Raw genomic sequence first — 22,370 nt, forward strand, 5'->3', positions numbered from 1 at the left:
AAAACAATTTTTACCAGAACCCTGCCTGGTTTCATTCCTCGACCCAACTTTACATTACAGGGCAGGCCATTAGTTTGCTGGGCTTGATGTTGGTGGAAAACCTGTCTTTTAAGTTTATGAAAATTACTCACCAAAACTGAAGTTAAAGTTTAGTTTTTACCTTAGTTTTTTGCCTTTTTGGTGGCAATCTTTCAATCATTCTTTAGTTGACATTCAAGGAATAAATTGCAAAAAACAAGCTGGAGGTTTTTATTTTAAATATTGAACTCAACACTTACCTCAACCAATACTAAAATGAAATAAATAGTATAATGTAACAACAAAATAATAATAAAATAAAATGTCATCATTAGATGTAAGAAACCACTTAAGGTAACACCAAGGCAACTAACAATAATGAAAAGCATTACCCTAATTGGTGCAAAGCCTGCATGCCCTATCAGAACATTTAATTCTGCGTGGCTTCCTGAAAAAAAAAAAAAACCTCAAGTGCCCTATTGTAAGGGAAGTCATTGGGTTCGGGACCATTTATGGAGATTCATAAGCAGGCTGCCAAGTATTCCCCTTGGAGCCTATTCCTGAGGTCTGTTTTAATCTATGGATAAAAAAGTACATTTTCTTCATCATCAAAGCACTAAAAATTTCCATTACATCAAAAAAATATACAAAGGAATACTGAATTTCTATGTGCTTACCTTATTCATAGCTGAGAAATTCCGCTCGCAATTCTACTTCGCCAATAAAGCTAATAAAGATGTTTCTTAAAATATTCAGATTTTATGCTTCAGATAGCATCAACTAGGCATCCCCGCAAGTATAACAACATTTTATTTAGGCTAGTGGGAAATCCTTATTTATTGTGAATGTCAAGCCATTATTAATAACTTGCATGAATGCTGAAGCAGGATAAACGGGATAATGCAATAAGGCCAGTTCCTCGCGTCAAGCTGCTACTGTATGCATCAAAATTGGTTTATAGCCTGACTCAGGGATGTCCGTTTCATGTAAGCCAAGAAGGCTATGATAAAGCTCATCATGAGCACGACGTAGGCTACCTTTTAAAATAAGGGGTCGGAAGGCGAATCGGGAAGGCTGCGTTATTTTTAATTAGCCTAACAGGCCTACTTGCAGTCCGGGTATATGCGCAACGGCAGGCCTGTGTACACGCCTCTCTGTCTCTCTCTCTCTCTCTCTATGTGCGCGCATACATGAACGAGAAGAAACAGCACTATGAATGAGCGGAACGATATGCAACAGAATTTTTTTTTCAAAATCGCGAGTCTGATTGTGTGGCGATAGGAATCCATTGTGTAGCGCTGTGCCACACAATGGTCTATGTATGGGAAACCCTGGCTTCACTCATCCGAACAGCACATATTGGCCAAAGAGCTATCCAGATATTTTATGTCAAGATCAGTGCCAGACCACCACTTCATTCACTGGAAGTAAAGTCGCAAGAAAAACTCATGTGACTGAATACAACCTATAAATACCAAAACTGTGGACAGTTCTTTTAACATTTATAGTCAGTTGATGCTTGATAGTACGAGAGTCTTTAAAACAAGAATAGCAGAAACTATGAAAAAGATTGATGAACCCACAACTGTGCTCATTTCAGTTGAAGCTTTTATAATTCATGACAAACTGGGCAGAGGAATGAACACTGAAACATATTTAAATTCATGCTGTATCATTCCACTGGACTTCAGGGTACCAATTTGCAAATGAAAATACTGCTTCAAAACACATGCAACGTCCATTCAGTATGATAATAAAAGACAAATTAAACAACAAAGCAAACACCATTCAAAGTTCTTCTTTCAGCTGCTCCCGTTTGTTCGGGGTCACCACAGCGGATCTGTCGCGGATATTTGATTTGGCAGAGGTGTTACCTGACGCAACCCTCCCCAATCTATCCGGGCTTGGGACTGGCACTAAGTATATGCACTGGCTTGTCCAAACCCAGTGGCTGAGTATTTTACTGAATCTGCATGTCTTTGAACTGTGGGGGAAACCGGAGTACCCGGAGGAAACCCACACAGACACGGGGAGAACATGCAAACTCCACAGAGAAAGGCCCCCGTTGGTTGTGAGGTTCGAACCTGGAACTTTCTTGCTGTGAGGTGACCGTGCTAACCACTGCACCATGGTGCCACCCAAACGCATTCAGAAGTTCAAGAGCTAAAAATTATCATATCGTACCTGAAAAAGGAAAAACGTTAATAAGGACTCTCCGACAAGATACTTTCTGTGTGGCAGAGTCTCATCGGGGATGAGAGCTCCCCCTTCTGGACTCTGCAGGCATACCTAATCAATCAGAAGCAAAAGACTCAACAGGTAAATTAGAGTACAGAAAGGTAAACAACCCTGACAGGTATTGGTTTTTTAAGATTTTTAAATCTTTTAACCCATTTTTTACATTTTAACCTCTTTACAGAACTTAGGCATTTTAATCTTTTTAATAAGACATTCTTTACAACTTTCTAATAAAATCAACCTATCACATTTATGGATTGTAGTTCACTTTTTATTTTACATGAATATTTTTATGAAAATTCAGCATTTCTATTGAAATGCTTTTCAATAGCTTCCAGGTCATGTGACCCATATTTATGAAAATCTGATTTCCAGCACTGTCCCACTCAACCTGACAGTGTTAAAGTGGGACAGGGCTAATGCTCATGCTAATAAGCACAGTGCAGCCACTTCGTGAATAAACGATTCAATTGATTGGTTGCATAGCATCCCACTTTTTTAGAATCGAGGTTGTAAATTACGATATGTAATTCTGACTTACTTAAGAAAAAAATGTTAATGTTCTGTCAGTTGTGACTATGACTTTATTAAACACATTTTCCTTGTTTATCAAGTTCCAATTTCTTTCTCTCTTCTGCACCTTCAAACACTGATGGGTCTTTGAGAGCTTGCATCAGTAGTCTGAGGAACTCCCTCCTTTGGCCTCCCAAAGTTATGGCCTTTTCAGTATTCCCAGAATCATCAGAAAATTTAATACTAATTCTATTACGAGGGCTGGAAGATGACCTTTTAAAACCTCTCATGGCCTTTAATGTCAAACTTTCTGGTTGCACTGGTATTTTCATATACATTTCATGCAGCCCTGACTTGGCTGTCTGTAACACATGCAAAAACTTGTGCATGACTAAAACCAACAGCTAAACTTGTAATGGGTGCAAGAAAAGCTCTCTTACCATTTAGGGACTATGCTAGGTGTAGCTCTCAAAGTCTGAGATGGCGTTGAGTTTTCTGATCATTGGGACAGAGACAGATCATTGCATAGCCTCAGACTTTCATTGGGTTTGGGCACCACCACAATGGAGCTTGACCAGGGGCTGGTGGACTCCTCAGTGATCTCCATTTGCAGCATTTGTGCCACTTCCTCTTTGATCACACAACGGCAGCCCTCTGGGATGCAAGAGCGGTGTTGACGAATTACCACCCTGGGAGGGAGGTCCGGATGTCATACTGGATCATACAGTAGTTCACACAGGTTTGGCCTGGCTCTGCTGTGAACACATCTGCATACTGGTCCAGCAGTTCTCCCAGCTCTTAGCACTGTTGTCCAGAGAGCTCTTCTCCCAGCTGGACCAGTGTATGCCCTGTGGGATCTGGGGACACAAGAGTGTGGGCTGAGAGCAAAGGAAGGGGCTCACCCCAGCATTTCAGCAGGTTAATATGGTACAGTTGAGTGTCCTTGTGCTTACCCGGCTGCTGCTGCATGCAGTAGTTCACTGGTCCAACATGGTCAGCCACTGTGAAGGGACCCTGCAGAAACTTGCAGTTGGTGGTGGGAAGGAGTAGCAGCAAACAAGCACCAGGCCGGAGCACCTGGGGCTGGGCTGAGTGGCTGTAGTGGCAGCTCTGCTCAGCCTGGGCGGTGAGCATGTTGGCACATGATGGGGACCACCTTATCGATGTGCTCTTGCATTTCTTTTACATGTTCAATTGTGGTGCTGAATGGAGAGGGCTGCTCCTCCCTGGCCTCCGTGGCCACATCCAGCAGGCCCTGGAGCCTTCTCCCAAACAGCACCTCAAAGGGGGTGAAGCCAGTGGATGCTTGTGACATCTCTTGGATAGCAAATAAGACAAAGGGGTAAAGAGGTTCCAGTTCCAGCCATTTTTGTCCACTATTCACCAGAGCATTTGCTTCAGGGTCTGGTTGAACCTCTCAACCTGCCCGCAGTTTGGGGATGGTACACTGACATGTGAATCTGACTGACCTGCAACAGCCGACAATCTGCCACACATCCTTGTGAGGGTCAGCGTCTCCTCATCCTCGTGGCGGCAGGCAGTTCTCTCGGGAATCCGGGCCAGTCCCGACCTAGGAGGAGAGGAACAGGGAAGTCAGGTACCACACCTACAGACAATTCCTACTCACCTGTCTCATCCCCAATGTGGACGTTGGTGGTGGCCACCTCTTGTGCATCCCCATGCATGCAGGTGACCTTTACTGTACTGCTGCGCCCCTCAACCAGAGGCAGGATTGAAGGTCAGATCAGCATGATGGTGCTGCCTGAGTCCAGAAGGGCTTTCACTGGCTGACCGTCTACCTACACAGGGGCGCTTGGTAGATGAGGACTGGTAGGCAAGTGGATCACGCAGCCAGCAAGCCATGGTTTCCAGGCTGGGGCAGAAGGAGGTAGCTCGAGTGCAGTGGGCATGGGCTCATCATGAGGCAAAGATGAGTGTACAGGGTGGGCACCTTCAAGACCTCATGTTGGCCCAGCGAGTAGCAGTGGAGGGCTCGGTGACTCTCTGCCTGGGCCTTGTAGCTCCTTGTTTTTTAATATCCAGGGTTGCCAAGGCACACTCGAGGGCCTTTTGGGGAAGATTTGAATCCTCAAATATTTGCAGGATTGATGACTTTCAGATTATCATCATCCACCTATTAGAAAAAAGAAAGCATCTCTTAATATTCTTGTTTCTTATGATCCAAATATAACTATTTTTAATTATATATTTTGTAAATTGTGACTTGCTTGACTTTATTATAATCACATTTACAGTAGTATGTCCGACAAATGGGTTCCCAAAATGTACAATTAAGAGTAGGACACTGCTAAACACATAATTCTTGGTTAATAACTCATGTTACCAAGCCTTTACGATCGAGTCCATGCTATTTTAGGGTTGACACTTTATTTAGTTCTATGTATCAAGTTTGGCTTAAAACCTCCTTAGAGTATAATTATCATAAAGAACTGTTGTAAATCCTGAGCAGTATCATGGTTCAATATGTGGAAACATAGTTACCATAAAGTACAATAGTAAAACAATGCCATGACACAACCACAGATTTGATAAACTATTTCACTGTAACCATGAAAAATGATAAAAATGACCTACTTCAATAACGCCAAAGGTGTTCCTGAAGACGTCTCCCCGAATGTCAAGTGTTGTCACGTTGTCCACTGGTAGTGATTGAACGTGCAGAATCCCAGGCCATTCACTATCATCTGAACAAATAAAATGTAACCTTATTCAATCCATTTGCTTCAAGTCTTGACCCTCTCATTTAATTTCTCCATAATATCACACCTCATAATCTTCTGGCTTAATAACCATGATGATATCAAAGGCTCCTCCTTTGACAAATGGAACTCCTTGGGTCCATTCTTCACTTCCCCATGTCCCGTTCCTGCAGCTGTTACAGACCACAGAACACATGTGGGGGTTGAAGTGGAAAGCAATGTCATGAAGGTACTCTGGCCCGGTCTGCAAATTTATTTTAAAGCTGAAAGAAATGGTTTAAAAAATTTTGTGACCATACCAGATTCTAGTGAGAAATTTTTTAACTCCTATTCCCTGTTGGCTTTCATTGGAATTGTGCAGTGAAAACACATTAAGCATACTGGTCACAATCTGAAGGAACAACCCCTTGGAAGAACAAACCCATACCAGGTCTCATGTCTCCAGGGATCAATCCCAAATATGGTTTGCTTTGTTATGGTTAAACAGCATTCATTTTTAATGAGACATCTCAAATCATGTGATTATATTATGATAAAAATGCAATCTTTTGGTTGGTTCAGTCATTCTGAAAGATATTACTCACAGGGCTGCAGACCGGATGTGACACATCAGACTGGATGTTAGAAAGCTTTGTGCGTGAGATGCCAGGGTTTAGTTCCTTCCCAAAGGTAGTCTGTGGTTGGTTGAAGAGAGCAACTGGACTTGCTTGAAGATTCTTGAAAACGTTTCGCCTCTCATCCAAAAGGCTTCCTCAGTTCTGTCTGACTACTAGGGAGTATCCAGTATTTATCCTCTCATGGATCATCATAGAATCCGAATCAGAATGCTGATAGCTGCATTGTAGGTGGCTGATAAAAGATGTCACAGACACCCACCTCTGTTCACTGATGGTCGTTCCAGGTTGACAAAAATGAACGATCCTCTCTGGTTAAGATGTCTGCCAGTTTTCTGGAAGTCCTCAAAAATTCCAAGATTCTTGAAAAGTCCAGTTGCTCTCTTCAACCAACCACAGATTACTATGTACCTGGATGACTGAGATTCTTCACAGATATGTTCCCAAAGGTAGATGTGCTCCATTTCTGAAGACAGCACTGACATAAAGAACGGTTATGAAACTTATCCGTAATGTCTTTTTCACCTTTCATTTATGACAAACAAAGGCATCCACCATAGTAGATAACAGCCATGATTGGGAAAAGTAACACATAAGGAGGGCTAAAGGTAAACAAGAGGTGAGTGGTTTTCAAAAACTACTAGACTTAACAAGAGTTCAGGTCAACCTTTCACAGAAATCTCATCTCATCTCATTATCTCTAGCCGCTTTATCCTGTTCTACAGGGTCACAGGCAAGCTGGAGCCCATCCCAGCCGACTACGGGCGAAAGGCGGGGTACACCCTGGACAAGTCGCCAGGTCATCACAGGGCTGACACATAGACACAGACAACCATTCACACTCACATTCACGCCTACGGTCAATTTAGAGTCACCAGTTAACCTAACCTGCATGTCTTTGGACTGTGGGGGAAACCGGAGCACCCGGAGGAAACCCACGCGGACACGGGGAGAACATGCAAACTCCACACAGAAAGGCCCTCGCCGGCCCCAGGGCTCGAACCCAGGACCTTCTTGCTGTGAGGCGACAGCACTAACCACTACACCACCGTGCCGCCTCACAGAAATCTAAAAAGTAGATTTTAAAAACTCAGTTTTAAATTATTTTTATTGCAATTTGTTTTTGCAAAAAAAATATTTTTTTCAAAAATATTCAGTAACTTTTGGCTTGTAGGAGTTACACATGTAAAGCCAAATACAATACAGTCCAGACTATTATTTCTATTTGGTGCCACAAATAGATTTCAAAACCTCATTTTTCTTACTTTAATAAAAAATTATAATACTATTTAAAATTCAATAATGTTTTTTGCTTGTAGGAGTTACACATGTAAAATCAAATGCACTTTGATACAGTATTTACTGTATTATATGAAAAAAATTGATTTTAAAAACTTTTTTTTTAAACTTATTTTATTTTATGGTGGTGTCATGGTTAGCATTGTCACTTCACAGCAAGAAGGTTCTGAGTTTGAGTCCAGTGGCCGGCGAGGGCCTTTCTGTGCGGAGTTTGCATGTTCTCCCCGTGTCTGCGTGGGTTTCCTCCGGGTGCTCCGGTTTCCCCCACAGTCCAAAGACATGCAGGTTAGGTTAATTGGTGGTTCTAAATTGACCGTGAGTGTGAATATTTGTTTGTCTCTGTGTCAGCCCTGTGATAACCTGGCAACTTGTCCAGGGTGTACCCCGCCTGTCACCCACAGGATAAGCGGTTATGGCTAATGGATGGATGGATTTCACCAGAGGTAGCACCTGAAGTTCTGTCCAAGATGTTATATTTTTTGTCTCATCCGATCAGAACTTTCTCACCATGCTCTGAGTCCTTTTAGTGCTACCATGTGCCTTTTACTCAGTAGTTTCTGTCTAGGAAATGTATCAAAATACATTTCTTGATATGAAGTAGAAACTGGAAAGCATATGTACGTATATACAACCAGGTGCTGCTGCTTGCCTAGTGGTTACTGTAAAATCGCAAATGTATGCCTGTTCCAGGGCGGCACGGTGGTGTAGCACTGTCACCTCACAGCAAGAAGGTCCTGGGTTCAAGTTTGCGTGTTCTGTCTGTGTGGGTTTTCTCTGGGTGCTCCAGTTTCCCCTACAGTCCAAAGCCATGTAGGTGAGGCTAATTGGTGGCTCTAAATTGACCGTAGATGCAAGTGTGAATGGTTGTTTGTCTCTGTGATAACCTGGCCAGGGCTGTAGCTAGCGGGAGGTCCTAGGGTGCCCGTGACCCCCTCTTTGTCGGACTATACAGTTTTTTTCAATAGCCGCATATTAGAAAAGCGCCCACTGTAATTTTTCTAACATTTCTTTTTAAACTAGATTGTCACCTCAGCCTCATTAGGGTTTCTATAACCTTGTATGGACTTCCTGTAGTTTGGGCATGAAAACCCAGTTTGTCAGAGTGTGTGCGGGAGAGGCGGATGTAAGTGCAGGTATGTTAAATAATACACAGTGCAATGTGAGCATAAAGTGTGTGAAACGCACACAACAGGCAAACAGTCCAAAACAGCAGGCAAAGTCGTAATTGAGGAAACAGGCAGGAGGTCAATCGAGGCGCGGACAGAATATCAGAGGCAAAACTATACAAGATCAAGGGACGAGAAACAGGAGTCGAAAAACCAGGAGGTCTACAAGACAGGAAACAAGGCTCAGTAAGGCCCACTAGACGCGGCGTAATACTTCGCATCGTCCTTGCATGGGCGCAGTCCTTAAATAGCCCAAACATAGTTCATTGATTAAAGACAGGTGTTCTTTGTTAACGGCGCGTGTGCCGGAGCTCGTTAGGCGTGCGAGCCAAGGTGCGCAGGACTGACAGTTCTGTGCAAGCGCAACATGATCGCACTAGAAAGCATGGTCAAGCTGCCGGTGTAGCTGCAGTCTTTTTAGTTGCAAATTATGAGTATTTCCTCGTGTTAATAATTCACCATGTCGAAATAAGCAAAACTTTCCTCCTTTCGACGTGAACAGAGGTAAGCAATTTATTATATATTTTTTTCCATCAAAGTTGCATTTTGTGGCTTCGAAGCTAAGGTTTAGTGCCGTTTCTAGAACACAACATCAAGAAAACGTCAAAGAAACAGCAATAATGGAAGAGCCGGTTTCTAAGCTACAGTGCTGAGCGTAAATGAGTGCACCCCCTTTGAAAAGTAACATTTTAAACAATATCTCAATGAACACAAACAATTTCCAAAATGTTGACAAGACAAAGTTTAATATAACATCTGTTTAACTTATAACGGGAAAGTAAGGTTAATAATATAACTTAGATTACACATTTTTTCAGTTTTACTCAAATTAGGGTGGTGCAAAAATGAGTACACCCCACAACAAAAACTACTACATCTAGTACTTTGTATGGCCTCCATGATTTTTAATGACAGCACCAAGTCTTCTAGGCATGGAATGAACAAGTTGGCGACATTTTGCAACATCAATCTTTTTCCATTCTTCAACAACGACCTCTTTTAGTGACTGGATGCTGGATGGAGAGCGATGCTCAACTTGTCTCTTCAGAATTCCCCAAAGAAAATCATTTCTTTGCACCACAAAGGTGAAGGCTACAAGAAGATCAGCAAAGATTTACTTATCAGTCAGAATACTGTAGCAAAAGTGGTACAAAAATGTAAGAAAGATGGAACTGCAACCATCTCACAGAGACGTCCAGGTCGTCCACGGAAGTTAACACCTCGACAGGAGCGTCTTCTGATGAGAAGGGTTGAAGAAAATCGGCATGCAAGTTCACTGCAGTTATCTAAAGAAGTAGAAAGCCAAACTGGGGTGACTATTTCCCGTGACACAATACGGCGTACACTGCAGAGGAATGGCATGCATGGATGCCGTCCATGAAAGAAGCCTCTCCTAAAGCCCAGGCACAAAAAAGCCCGCCTAGAGTTTGCCAGGGCCCATGCTGACAAAGATGAAGGCTACTGGGACTCCAGGGGCAGAGCTAAAGGGGGGGCAGGCGGGGCCATTGCCCCTGGGCCTTGGGCCCTCCCCCTAGCCATACAGGGCCCCACCCTTTGGCATTCAGGCCCTCCCAATAAATGTGCCTTACGCGATTTCATTGGAAATTCCTTGAAACCTACAAGTTTTCACATGATTACAGACTAGTTGACCTATATATCTCTCATTTTTGCTACACATTCTTATCATGGTTAAAAAAAATAAAATAAAAATAGCGAGAATAGCGGAGCGGGAGCCCCTTGCTTTGTATGTGCACTGTGTGGCTCATTGTCTGAATTTGGTACTGAATGATTCTGTCAAAACTATCCCAGAGATTAGACAGTTTTATGATGTGGTTGCCAACAGTGTTAAGAGATGGGCATTACTTGGCGACTTATTGAGCCCAGAGAGCAGGGACATAACCTTGAAACGCCTCTGCCCAATCCGCTGGTCCTCCCGCTACAATGCGCTTGTTGCGTTAAAGTACAGATATGGAGACGTCATTAAAGATCTCGACAAGCTCTCACTTACAAGTGAGAAAATGAATGAATGAGATGAGGCAGATGCACTTAAAGGCCATTACTAAATTTCAGTTCATATTTTTAATCAGCCTTCAGACAAAGATTTTGGAGTGCACTGATGCCATCTCAAAGTTACTGCAGGAGAAGACCATTGATCTCCTCAAAGCGTCTGCATTATTGCAGAATGTTATACGAACTCTACAGGAGTACAGGGAGCAGTTTGATGAGGCAAAGGCTTCCACTCTGGCATTGGCTGTGAAATTGGGCAGTCAAATGCAATTTGTAGCCACCAGGTTGAAAAAAGTAAAGCGCCACTTTGATCACCTTAGCGAAGACAGTCGGCTTTCCGATGCAGAACATTATTTCCGGGTGAATGTGTTCTATGCATGCCTTGATTTAATCATTCAGCATCTGTCACAAAGGTTTGTCAGTTTAAATCGGACTGCTCATTTGTTTGAGGCTATTCATCCAAATACGCTCCAGCATGCCAAGGACGAGGAGCTATACGAAGTGGCCCGTCGACTGTGTGATCACTATAGTCGGGATATTGACTCCAGCTTTCCTGGACAATGAGTGTTATTTAGGGCTTGTTTCAAGGAGCAGATAGCGAGACACACACCTGTGCTTAGCCTGGCCAGGTTGCTGGTAGTAGATCATCCAGCAGTAACTTCTACATTTAGTAAGGTGCGCACGGCCTTCTTGCTTTTTCTCACTCTCCCCATCTCAGTTGTGACAGCAGAGTGCTCTTTCTCCAAATTAAAATTGATGATAAATTATCTCAGGCGCACAATGGGAAAGAGAGACTCAGTGGATTGGCCATTTTATCAATTGAGAATGAGCGAGCAAGAGCGCTTAACATCCCTCAAATAGTCGACGACTTTGCGGAGCGCAAGGTGCGGCGAATGCCTTTTTAATGACGAATGCATGTTTCCATGTCGGCTTTGTAGTTGAAGACGTGTTTACACAATGAGGGTGTATCATTCGTGATTGCTGGATTTTTTTTTGTCGTTGTTGTTCAGTGTCTATTTGGAACATAATAAATGAACGGAAAATACAGGCTATGTAGGTTTATTAAAAATAATAATAATAATAATAAAACTTTGAGCGAGTTCTGTTCTAATATAGCCTGATTATATGCCGCAGGTCTTCTGTTTGTTTGCAATTTCACCATGGCTAGGTCCAAAGGCTACGTTCTTAAAAACTGCTTTTTGTTAGATATAGCCTGAGTAGGCCTATGTGCCGCAAGCCTTCCAATGGCGACTCCTCCATTGAGGAAAAGGAGGAAGATCCTCCCTTAAAATTTTAAAGAAAGAATTTCCAGGACACATTAGTTTAAAAAAACGCATATAATTAATAGACAAACGTTTAAAACATGTCAAAACAGTTGAAATAACTATATTTTATCAATTAAAAATGGAAGAAAAACTCGCCAAAATATCGTCCTCCCTAACCTCCTCATTGACATCCATTGTATGCGCTCAGAACATGGGCGATTCGCGGGCTCCTCTTTTAACATGGGAGTGAATGGGCGAAAGGGAGGCGATTCCTCTGTTTGGGCGGGTCTATTTGCCTGTCATCAAGCAGCCAATCAGCAGAGCTGCATTCGTCAGTGCGGCCAATCAGAATGAAGGGATGAGTTGGCGGGTTGAAATCATAGCATACTTACTGTCAGTGTCACTGCCGAGCTAGAGTAGTGTCGTTTTGAGTAGTGCGGACAGCGGAGAATTTGACTAATTGTTGGCTATTGCTTTGTTGTAGTTTATCAACTTAATAAAACGCGATGGAGGAACGTGACATTGTGTACACAATGTTAAACACGCCATTTCAAACACTGGGTTATGAGGAGAAGGTTAGAATCAAAACCGAAGGGAGACCAGTTCCCCAACTTAACATTCAGAAACCAAATGGTAAGCTAAGTGTGTTTAGCACCAACACCTCGTGGTATCGGAGATACCCATGGCTAACAGGCAGTGTCACAACCAAACGGCTGTATTGCTGGCCTTGCCTGTTGATGGGTAGCAAATCCCAAACATGGTCTGTGCAGGGATTTAATGACATTAAAAATTTGGACAGGGCCACCAAGTGCCACGACCAGACCAAGGAACACGTTGGTGCAGCTATTCGCCTGAAATTGCTAGGCAGTGTGCCAGTTGACCAGCTAGTGGACGAGGGTGTACGGATACAATTGGCACAGCACAATGCTAAAGTGCGTCGCAACAGAGATACACTGAGGCGTCTGATTGATGCTGTGGAGTATTTGGGCATGCAGGAGCTGGCATTTAGGGGGCGGGATGAAGGGCCAAATTCAGACAACAAGGGAAACTATAGGGAGCTGACGGAACTGATTGCACGGTATGACAATTTGCTGGCAGAGCAGTTGCAGTCTTCTGGTGTTTTTAGTGGCATGTCCTGTGGCATCCAGAACGACTTGATCTGTGCAATTGGCACGTCAATCAGCCACGAAATATCGAAAGAATTAAATGTGACTCCGTTTTTTTCATGGCAGATTGACGAAACCACTGATATAAGCTGTCATTCCCAGCTCTCAATTATCGCGAGGTTCGTGGACAGTCAGGGCATTATTCAGGAACGTTTTCTGGGCTTTTTCGACATGTCTAGTGGGAGGGATGCGCAGTCATTGTTTCAGTTTGTGCAGTCCGAGATGTCCCCTTACAACTTCGCTGAGAAGTTGGTTGCACAAACTTACGATGGTGCTGCGGTGATGGCCTTGGCTCTCAATGGACTGCAGGCTAAAGTGAGAGAGGTTGCTCCAGCCGCTACTTTTGTTCACCGTCACGCCCACCGCCTGGATCTCGTCCTTAGTCAAGGTGTCAAGGCCATACCCAAAGCGCGAGTCTTTTTTGCAAACCTGGGTGGGTTCACGTCATTCTTTTCCAAATCAAGTAAGAGGGTGGCACTACTTGAGGAATCTGATTGCGCGAGAATGCCAAAGACCGCTCCAACACGTTGGAATTTCTCATCCAGGGTCGTGAATATCGTCGCAGGTAACCATGAAAAATTGCTTAACACGTTTACCCGCGTTCTAGAACATCCTTCTATGGATGATGAAACAACTCGATTGGCGGATGGCCTGAAGGCAAAATTAGAAGACTTTGAGTTCATGTTCTTGCTTTTTACTTTTGAGGAGCTGTTTGCACAGACCGACGTTTTATTTAACATACTGCAACAGAAAGTCATGGATGTTGCCTTCTGCAAACAGCGCATAGAAAACTTTATGCAGTTGCTTAATGAGCTGAAGTCAGACAGGGCTTTTGAGAAAACATACAGCAAAGCTGCCAGTCTCACAAAAGACCCCGAATTTGGTCACAGGAGAAAGAGAAGGCAGGGTGAGCAAGACCATCGCCAGGTCTATAAAACTCTCTATGACTCAGTGCATGACAGCATCAAGGCCCAACTCACACAGCGCTTCCAGCAGCTTGGCCGTTTGCATTTCATGGAGCTGTTAGACTTTGACAAATTTGAATCATTTAAAGCAGAATTCCCTTCTCGTGCATTGTCCAACTTGTCAGAGACGTATGGGAATTTCTTTGATGAGGCCAAACTGAAGGTGGAACTGCAGCATTTCTACAGTGATGCAGAGATCCACTCTTCCCGAAAACTGTGTGAGGCTATCAGCTTCATGAAGTCAAACGGGCTTGATGAGGCAATGTCTCAGGTGTATAGACTCATGTGTCTGATTGCCACCATTGGTGCCACCTCAGCAGGAGTTGAGAGGAGCTTCTCATGTCTGAAGCGCATAAAAAGCTTCACCAGAAACACAATGGGACAAGAGAGGTTGAAAAGTTTAGCAGTCATGTCAATTGAAAGGAGGATGCTTAAATCTCTTCAACAAGATCCCCAGTGGTATGAGCAAGTCATTGACAAATTTGCCACCCAGACATCCAGGAGACTTGACTACTTTTTTAAATGAATTACTGTTTTAAATTTGACCCATTCACACCTCACATAGCTCATTCAACAAGCATTACACTACATGGTATTTCCCATGCTGATGTGTCCTCAAAAACATTTTACTTTTATTTCTTGCAGTAACAAAAAAACCTATTTTTAACAGAGCTTATCTTTAAAAATATACAAATCCCCTAACAGTTGTAAACACCCACACAACTTCCAACCTCTCTCTCTCTCTCTCAACCATCCACCTATCTATTCACTCACTGTCCTCCCCTATTTTTATGACCACTAGTCGCCACTGAAGCCTTCTAATTTGTTTGTTTGCAATTTCGCCGTGGGGGGGAGGCTGACTGGTGTTTTGCCCCGGGGTCTTGTGTGCAGTTGTTCCGCCACTGTGGGACTCTATACTCTGGAGTGATGAGACCAAGATAAATGTTTTTGGAACTGATGGCTTCAAAACTGTATGGTGTCGCAAAGGTGAGGAATACAAAGAAAAATGCCTGGTGCCTACAGTGAAACATGGTGGTGGCAGTGTCCTTATGTGGGGCTGCATGAGTGCTGCTGGTGTCGGGGAGCTGCATTTCATTGATGGCATCATGAATTCACAGAGGTATTACTCTATACCAGGGCCTTTCAAAATGTGAGGTGCGCCTCTCCTAGGGGGCGCCAGAGTTCTTCAGGGGGGGCACAACGTGAGGAAAAATAAACCAGAATAAGTTACTATTGTGGACATTTAGCGAACTTCAGCTAGCCTTTACCAGAGACAAAATGGATTGATTTTTAGTACGTAAAGCTACGGTGAGTGAGGCGACAGAGTCTGGGCCAAACAAAAAAAGAAGGAAGTATGACCACAATTATTTAAAGTTTGGATTTTCATGGACTGGATCTGAAGATGCTCCACTGCCACAGTGTGTTGTCTGCCAAGAGGTGCTAGCTAACAATGCTATGAGATGTTTAAAATGTGTAAAAAAAAAAGATGTTTTAAAAAGCACAGATGTTTAAAATGTGTAAAAAAGATGTTTTAAAAAGCACAGATGTTTAAAATGTGTAAAAAAAAGAGGTTTTAAAAAGCACAGATGTTTAAAATGTGTAAAAAAGATATTTTAAAAAGCACAGATGTTTAAAATGTGTAAAAGATATTTTAAAAAGCACAGATGTTTAAAATGTGTAAAAAAAGGATGTTTTAAAAAGCACAGATGTTTAAAATGTGTAAAAGATATTTTAAAAAGCACAGATGTTTAAAATGTGTAAAAAAAAGGATGTTTTAAAAAGCACAGATGTTTAAAATGTGTAAAAAAGATGTTTTAAAAAGCACAGATGTTTAAAATGTGTAAAAAAGATATTTTAAAAAGCACAGATGTTTAAAATGTGTAAAAAAGATGTTTTAAAAAGCACAGATGTTTAAAATGTGTAAAAAAGATATTTTAAAAAGCACAGATGTTTAAAATGTGTAAAAGATATTTTAAAAAAGCACAGATGTATAAAATGTGTAAAAAAGATGTTTTAAAAAAGCACAGATGTTTAAAATGTGTAAAACAAGATGTTTTAAAAAAGCACAGATGTTTAAAATGTGTAAAAAAGATGTTTTAAAAAAGCACAGATGTTTAAAATGTGTAAAAAAAAAGATGTTTTAAAAAGCACAGATGTTTAAAATGTGTAAAAAATATATTTTAAAAAGCACAGATGTTTAAAATGTGTAAAAAATATATTTTAAAAAGCACAGATGTTTAAAATGTGTAAAAAAAAAGATGTTTTAAAAAGCACAGATGTTTAAAATGTGTAAAAAAGATGTTTTAAAAAGCACAGATGTTTAAAATGTGTAAAAAAGATGTTTTAAAAAGCACAGATGTTTAAAATGTGTAAAAAATGTTTTAAAAAGCACAGATGTTTAAAATGTGTAAAAAAAAGATGTTTTAAAAAGCACAGATGTTTAAAATGTGTAAAAAAAAGATGTTTTAAAAAGCACAGATGTTTAAAATGTGTAAAAAAGATATTTTAAAAAGCACAGATGTTTAAAATGTGTAAAAAAAGATGTTTTAAAAAGCACAGATGTTTAAAATGTGTAAAAAAGATATTTTAAAAGGCACAGATGTTTAAAATGTGTAAAACAAGATGTTTTAAAAAGCACAGATGTTTAAAATGTGTAAAAAATATGTTTTAAAAAAGCACAGATGTTTAAAATGTGTAAAAAAAGATGTTTTAAAAAGCACAGATGTTTAAAATGTGTAAAAAAGATGTTTTAAAAAGCACAGATGTTTAAAATGTGTAAAAAAAAGATGTTTTAAAAAGCACAGATGTTTAAAATGTGTAAAAGATATTTTAAAAAGCACAGATGTTTAAAATGTGTAAAAAAGATGTTTTATAAAGCACAGATGTTTAAAATGTGTAAAAAGATGTTTTAAAAAGCACAGATGTTTAACATTTGTAAAATAAAGAGGTGTTAAAAAGCACAGATGTTTAAAATGTGTAAAAAAGATGTTTTAAAAAGCACAGATGTTTAAAATGTGTAAAAGATATTTTAAAAAGCACAGATGTTTAAAATGTGTAAAAAAGATGTTTTAAAAAGCACAGATGTTTAAAATGTGTAAAAAAGATATTTTAAAAGGCACAGATGTTTAAAATGTGTAAAACAAGATGTTTTAAAAAGCACAGATGTTTAAAATGTGTAAAAAATATGTTTTAAAAAAAAGCACAGATGTTTAAAATGTGTAAAAAAAGATGTTTTAAAAAGCACAGATGTTTAAAATGTGTAAAAAAAAAGATGTTTTATAAAGCACAGATGTTTAAAATGTGTAAAAAGATGTTTTAAAAAGCACAGATGTTTAACATTTGTAAAATAAAGAGGTTTTAATAAAGCTAATATGTTTTAAATGTGTAAAAAAGATGTTTTAAAAAGCACAGATGTTTAAAATGTGTAAAAGATATTTTAAAAAGCACAGATGTTTAAAATGTGTAAAAAAAAGATGTTTTAAAAAGCACAGATGTTTAAAATGTGTAAAAGATATTTTAAAAAAGCACAGATGTTTAAAATGTGTAAAAAATATGTTTTAAAAAAAAGCACAGATGTTTAAAATGTGTAAAAAAAAGATGTTTTAAAAAGCACAGATGTTTAAAATGTGTAAAAAAAAAGATGTTTTATAAAGCACAGATGTTTAAAATGTGTAAAAAGATGTTTTAAAAAGCACAGATGTTTAACATTTGTAAAATAAAGAGGTTTTAATAAAGCTAATATGTTTTAAATGTGTAAAAAAGATGTTTTAAAAAGCACAGATGTTTAAAATGTGTAAAAGATATTTTAAAAAAGCACAGATGTTTAAAATGTGTAAAAAAGATGTTTTAAAAAGCACAGATGTTTAAAATGTGTAAAAGATATTTTAAAAAGCACAGATGTTTAAAATGTGTAAAAAAGATGTTTTAAAAAGCACAGATGTTTAAAATGTGTAAAAGATATTTTAAAAAAGCACAGATGTTTAAAATGTGTAAAAAAGATGTTTTAAAAAGCACAGATGTTTAAAATGTGTAAAAGATGTTTTAAAAAGCACAGATGTTTAAAATGTGTAAAAAAGATATTTTAAAAAGCACAGATGTTTAAAATGTGTAAAAGATATTTTAAAAAAGCACAGATGTTTAAAATGTGTAAAAAAGATGTTTTAAAAAGCACAGATGTTTAAAATGTGTAAAAGATATTTTAAAACGCACAGATGTTTAAAATGTGTAAAAAAGATGTTTTAAAAAGCACAGATGTTTAAAATGTGTAAAAAATATGTTTAAAAAAAAGCACAGATGTTTAAAATGTGTAAAAAAAAAGATGTTTTAAAAAGCACAGATGTTTAAAATGTGTAAAAAAAGATGTTTTATAAAGCACAGATGTTTAAAATGTGTAAAAAGATGTTTTAAAAAGCACAGATGTTTAACATTTGTAAAATAAAGAGGTTTTAATAAAGCTAATATGTTTTAAATGTGTAAAAAAGATGTTTTAAAAAGCACAGATGTTTAAAATGTGTAAAAGATATTTTAAAAAGCACAGATGTTTAAAATGTGTAAAAAAAGATGTTTTAAAAAGCACAGATGTTTAAAATGTGTAAAAGATATTTTAAAAAGCACAGATGTTTAAAATGTGTAAAAAAGATGTTTTAAAAAGCACAGATGTTTAAAATGTGTAAAAAAGATATTTTAAAAAGCACAGATGTTTAAAATGTGTAAAAAAGATGTTTTAAAAAGCACAGATGTTTAAAATGTGTAAAAAAGATGTTTTAAAAGGCACAGATGTTTAAAATGTGTACAAAAGAGGTTTTAAAAAGCACAGATGTTTAAAATGTGTAAAACAAGATGTTTTAAAAAGCACAGATGTTTAAAATGTGTAAAAAAAGAGGTTTTAAAAAGCACAGATGTTTAAAATGTGTAAAAAAGAGGTTTAAAAAAGCACAGATGTTTAAAATGTGTAAAAATGAGGTTTAAAAAATCACAGATGTTTAAAATGTGTAAAAAAAAGAGGTTTAAAAAAGCACAGATGTTTAAAATGTGTAAAAAATGTTTTAAAAAGCACAGATGTTTAAAATGTGTAAAAAAGATGTTTTAAAAAGCAGAGATGTTTAAAATGTGTAAAAAAGATGTTTTAAAAAAAGCACAGATGTTTAAAATGTGTAAAACAAGATGTTTTTAAAAAGCACAGATGTTTAAAATGTGTAAAAAAGATGTTTTAAAAAAAGCACAGATGTTTAAAATGTGTAAAAAAGATGTTTTAAAAAAGCACAGATGTTTAAAATGTGTAAAAAAGATGTTTTAAAAAGCACAGATGTTTAAAATGTGTAAAAAAGATGTTTTAAAAAAGCACAGATGTTTAAAATGTGTAAAACAAGATGTTTTAAAAAAGCACAGATGTTTAAAATGTGTAAAAAAGATGTTTTAAAAAGCACAGATGTTTAAAATGTGTAAAAATGAGGTTTAAAAAAGCACAGATGTTTAAAATGTGTAAAAAAAGATGTTTTAAAAAGCACAGATGTTTAAAATGTGTAAAAAAGATGTTTTAAAAAGCACAGATGTTTAAAATGTGTAAAAAAGATATTTTAAAAAGCACAGATGTTTAAAATGTGTAAAAAAACGTTTTAAAAAGCACAGATGTTTAAAATGTGTAAAAAAATATGTTTTAAAAAAAGCACAGATGTTTAAAATGTGTAAAACAAGATGTTTTTAAAAAGCACAGATGTTTAAAATGTGTAAAACAAGATGTTTTAAAAAGCACAGATGTTTAAAATGTGTAAAAAATATATTTTAAAAAGCACAGATGTTTAAAATGTGTAAAAAAAGATGTTTTAAAAAAGCACAGATGTTTAAAATGTGTAAAAAAGATGTTTTAAAAAGCACAGATGTTTAAAATGTGTAAAAAAATATGTGTTAAAAAAAGCACAGATGTTTAAAATGTGTAAAACAAGATGTTTTTAAAAAGCACAGATGTTTAAAATGTGTAAAAAAAGATGTTTTAAAAAAGCACAGATGTTTAAAATGTGTAAAAAAGATGTTTTAAAAAGCACAGATGTTTAAAATGTGTACAAAAGATGTTTTAAAAAGCACAGATGTTTAAAATGTGTAAAACAAGATGTTTTTAAAAAGCACAGATGTTTAAAATGTGTAAAACAAGATGTTTTAAAAAGCACAGATGTTTAAAATGTGTACAAAAAGAGGTTTTAAAAAGCACAGATGTTTAAAATGTGCAAAAAATGTTTTAAAAAGCACAGATGTTTAAAATGTGTAAAAAAAGAGGTTTTAAAAAGCACAGATGTTTAAAATGTGTAAAATGTGTTATTTTTTGTTACATAATGTACTCAGGCTGCAGTCAGTGTGTGCCCCCTACTTTGAAAAATCCTAGCTACGCCACTGCTGGCGACTTATCCAGGGTGTATCCGGCCTCTCACCTGTAGTCAGCTGGGATAGGCTCCAGCTTGCCTGCGACCCTGTAGAACAGGTTAAGTGGCTACAGATAATGGATGGATGGATGAATGTTCCCGTTTCTACCTGGGTGGGCGTGGCTGAAGGAGGGAGAGGGCGGGGCTTCTAGGCTGTCAGAACAGGGTTCAAACACCTGCACAGGTAGGTTTCACTTCTTCACTGATTCTTCTGTAGATTTTACCGGAGGAAGAGAAGACTGCTCTTTTGGGGTATTTTTTTTTTTAGCAGAGTGAGAGAGGGATGGAGTGAAGTGTCTCTGTGAAATAAACGAGTGTAAACACAAGCACTCTGGTTCAAAGAGTGATCTATGACATGTCACGCGCACTCGTGCGTCACCTTCAAAACTCACTTCCTTCCGTCAAGTGTTTCTGACAAATGGGACAGAACAGACACCTTCATGGGAATTATTAGGCAACCAGAACAAAGTGTACAGACATGCATGCAAACATTCCAATCTGGATTAATCCAGGAGGGGGAAAAAACCAACAAAAAAACCCCCCAACAACCTTTGTTTTAGTCATTTAGAGGTGGTTTAAACATTGCAAGGTCGCGACCCATCGGTTGTATAAAAAAAAAAAGAGAGAGAGAGAGAGAGAGAGAAAAAAAAGTTTCGTCACACTTCGTCAGTGCCGCACGAGTCAGGCGCCTCCAGTCCACAAGCACCTTCTCCTCGGAGGTTTACCGCGAGGTCTTCTGTTCCTATCTCACGCTGAATCCGACCCAAGTGGAGAGAGGCTCGTTGATCACAGGATAGTTTTTGTGTTGTGTAATCGGATTACAGATCCCTGTGCGTCTCTGTACCGCCTGTCAGATGCCATGTGTGAGCCGAAAGGACGAGGGATTCGAACTAAACACCACCAAGACATGAACAGCCTTCCTGTCTTAATTATCTTGTGTTTCACTACAGGTGAGTAATGTGTGTGTGTGTGTGTGAACGAGGAAGTTTCAAAACTCCAGTGAAAACAAATTTTACTTTCCCATGAATAGAATTGTACTCTGACAATGGGATTTTGAAGACCTCTATCATGAACAGCTGCTTTTCCTCCTATATGCTGTAATTGTATCTGATTCTCATATTTATACCACGGCGGCATGGTGGTGTAGTGGTTAGTGCTGTCGCCTCACAGCAAGAAGGTCCGGGTTCGAGCCCCGTGGCCGGCGAGGGCCTTTCTGTGTGGAGTTTGTATGTTCTCCCCGTGTCCGCGTGGGTTTCCTCCGGGTGCTCTGGTTTCCCCCACAGTCCAAAGACATGCAGGTTAGGCTAACTGGTGACTCTAAATTGACCGTAGGTGTGAATGTGAGTGTGAATGGTTGTCTGTGTCTATGTGTCAGCCCTGTGATGACCTGGCGACTTGTCCAGGGTGTACCCCGCCTTTCGCCCGTAGTCAGCTGGGATAGGCTCCAGCTTGCCTGCGACCCTGTAGAACAGGATAAAGCGGCTACAGATAATGAGAATGAGATGAGAATTGTACTCTGACAATGGGATTTTGAAGACCTCTATCATGAACAGCTGCTTTTCCTCCTATGCTGTAATTGTATTTGATTCTCATATTTATACCACGGCGGCATGGTGGTGTAGTGGTTAGCGCTGTCGCCTCACAGCAAGAAGGTCCGGGTTCGAGCCCCGTGGCCGGCGAGGGCCTTTCTGTGCGGAGTTTGCATGTTCTCCCCGTGTCCACGTGGGTTTCCTCCGGGTGCTCCGGTTTCCCCCACAGTCCAAAGACATGCAGGTTAGGTTAACTGGTGACTCTAAATTGACTGTAGGTGTGAATGTGAGTGTGAATGGTTGTGTGTCTATGTGTCAGCCCTGTGATGACCTGGCGACTTGTCCAGGGTGTACCCCGCCTTTCACCCGTAGTCAGCTGGGATAGGCTCCAGCTCGCCTGCGACCCTGTAGAACAGGATAAAGCAGCTAGAGATAATAAGATGAGATGAGAACATGG

At 39.2% G+C, this 22,370-nt stretch overlaps 1 protein-coding gene and 1 long non-coding RNA gene across 5 annotated transcripts in view; one reads left to right on the forward strand and one right to left on the reverse strand.

Moving 5' to 3' along the window:
- Positions 1-1,713: 1,713 nt before the first annotated feature.
- LOC132866055 (uncharacterized) lies at positions 1,714-21,364 on the reverse strand. Of its 3 annotated transcripts, XR_009650542.1 has the most exons (6): positions 21,047-21,364; positions 5,557-5,662; positions 5,365-5,474; positions 4,239-4,903; positions 3,210-4,086; positions 1,714-2,307 (listed from the first exon to the last, which is right to left on the reverse strand). It is a non-coding gene; the product is annotated as an uncharacterized LOC132866055 (long non-coding RNA). The 3 variants fall into 3 exon arrangements; XR_009650543.1 differs by having other exon boundaries at positions 1,714-2,202; positions 3,210-4,903; XR_009650541.1 differs by having other exon boundaries at positions 3,210-4,903.
- ptgfrnb (prostaglandin F2 receptor inhibitor b) overlaps positions 20,626-22,370 on the forward strand; it is a 91,364-nt gene continuing 89,619 nt past the window's right edge. The window contains exon 1 of one of the 2 annotated variants that reach the window (XM_060898617.1): positions 20,626-21,334. In XM_060898617.1, coding sequence (XP_060754600.1) covers positions 21,244-21,334 — 91 coding nt within the window. In that variant the 5' untranslated portion in view covers positions 20,626-21,243. The remainder of the gene's footprint in view (positions 21,335-22,370) is intronic. The other variant, XM_060898616.1, reaches the window with a different exon arrangement.

The sequence above is a fragment of the Neoarius graeffei genome, chromosome 18 (genome assembly GCF_027579695.1).
Source record: "Neoarius graeffei isolate fNeoGra1 chromosome 18, fNeoGra1.pri, whole genome shotgun sequence".
NCBI lineage: Eukaryota > Metazoa > Chordata > Actinopteri > Siluriformes > Ariidae > Neoarius > Neoarius graeffei.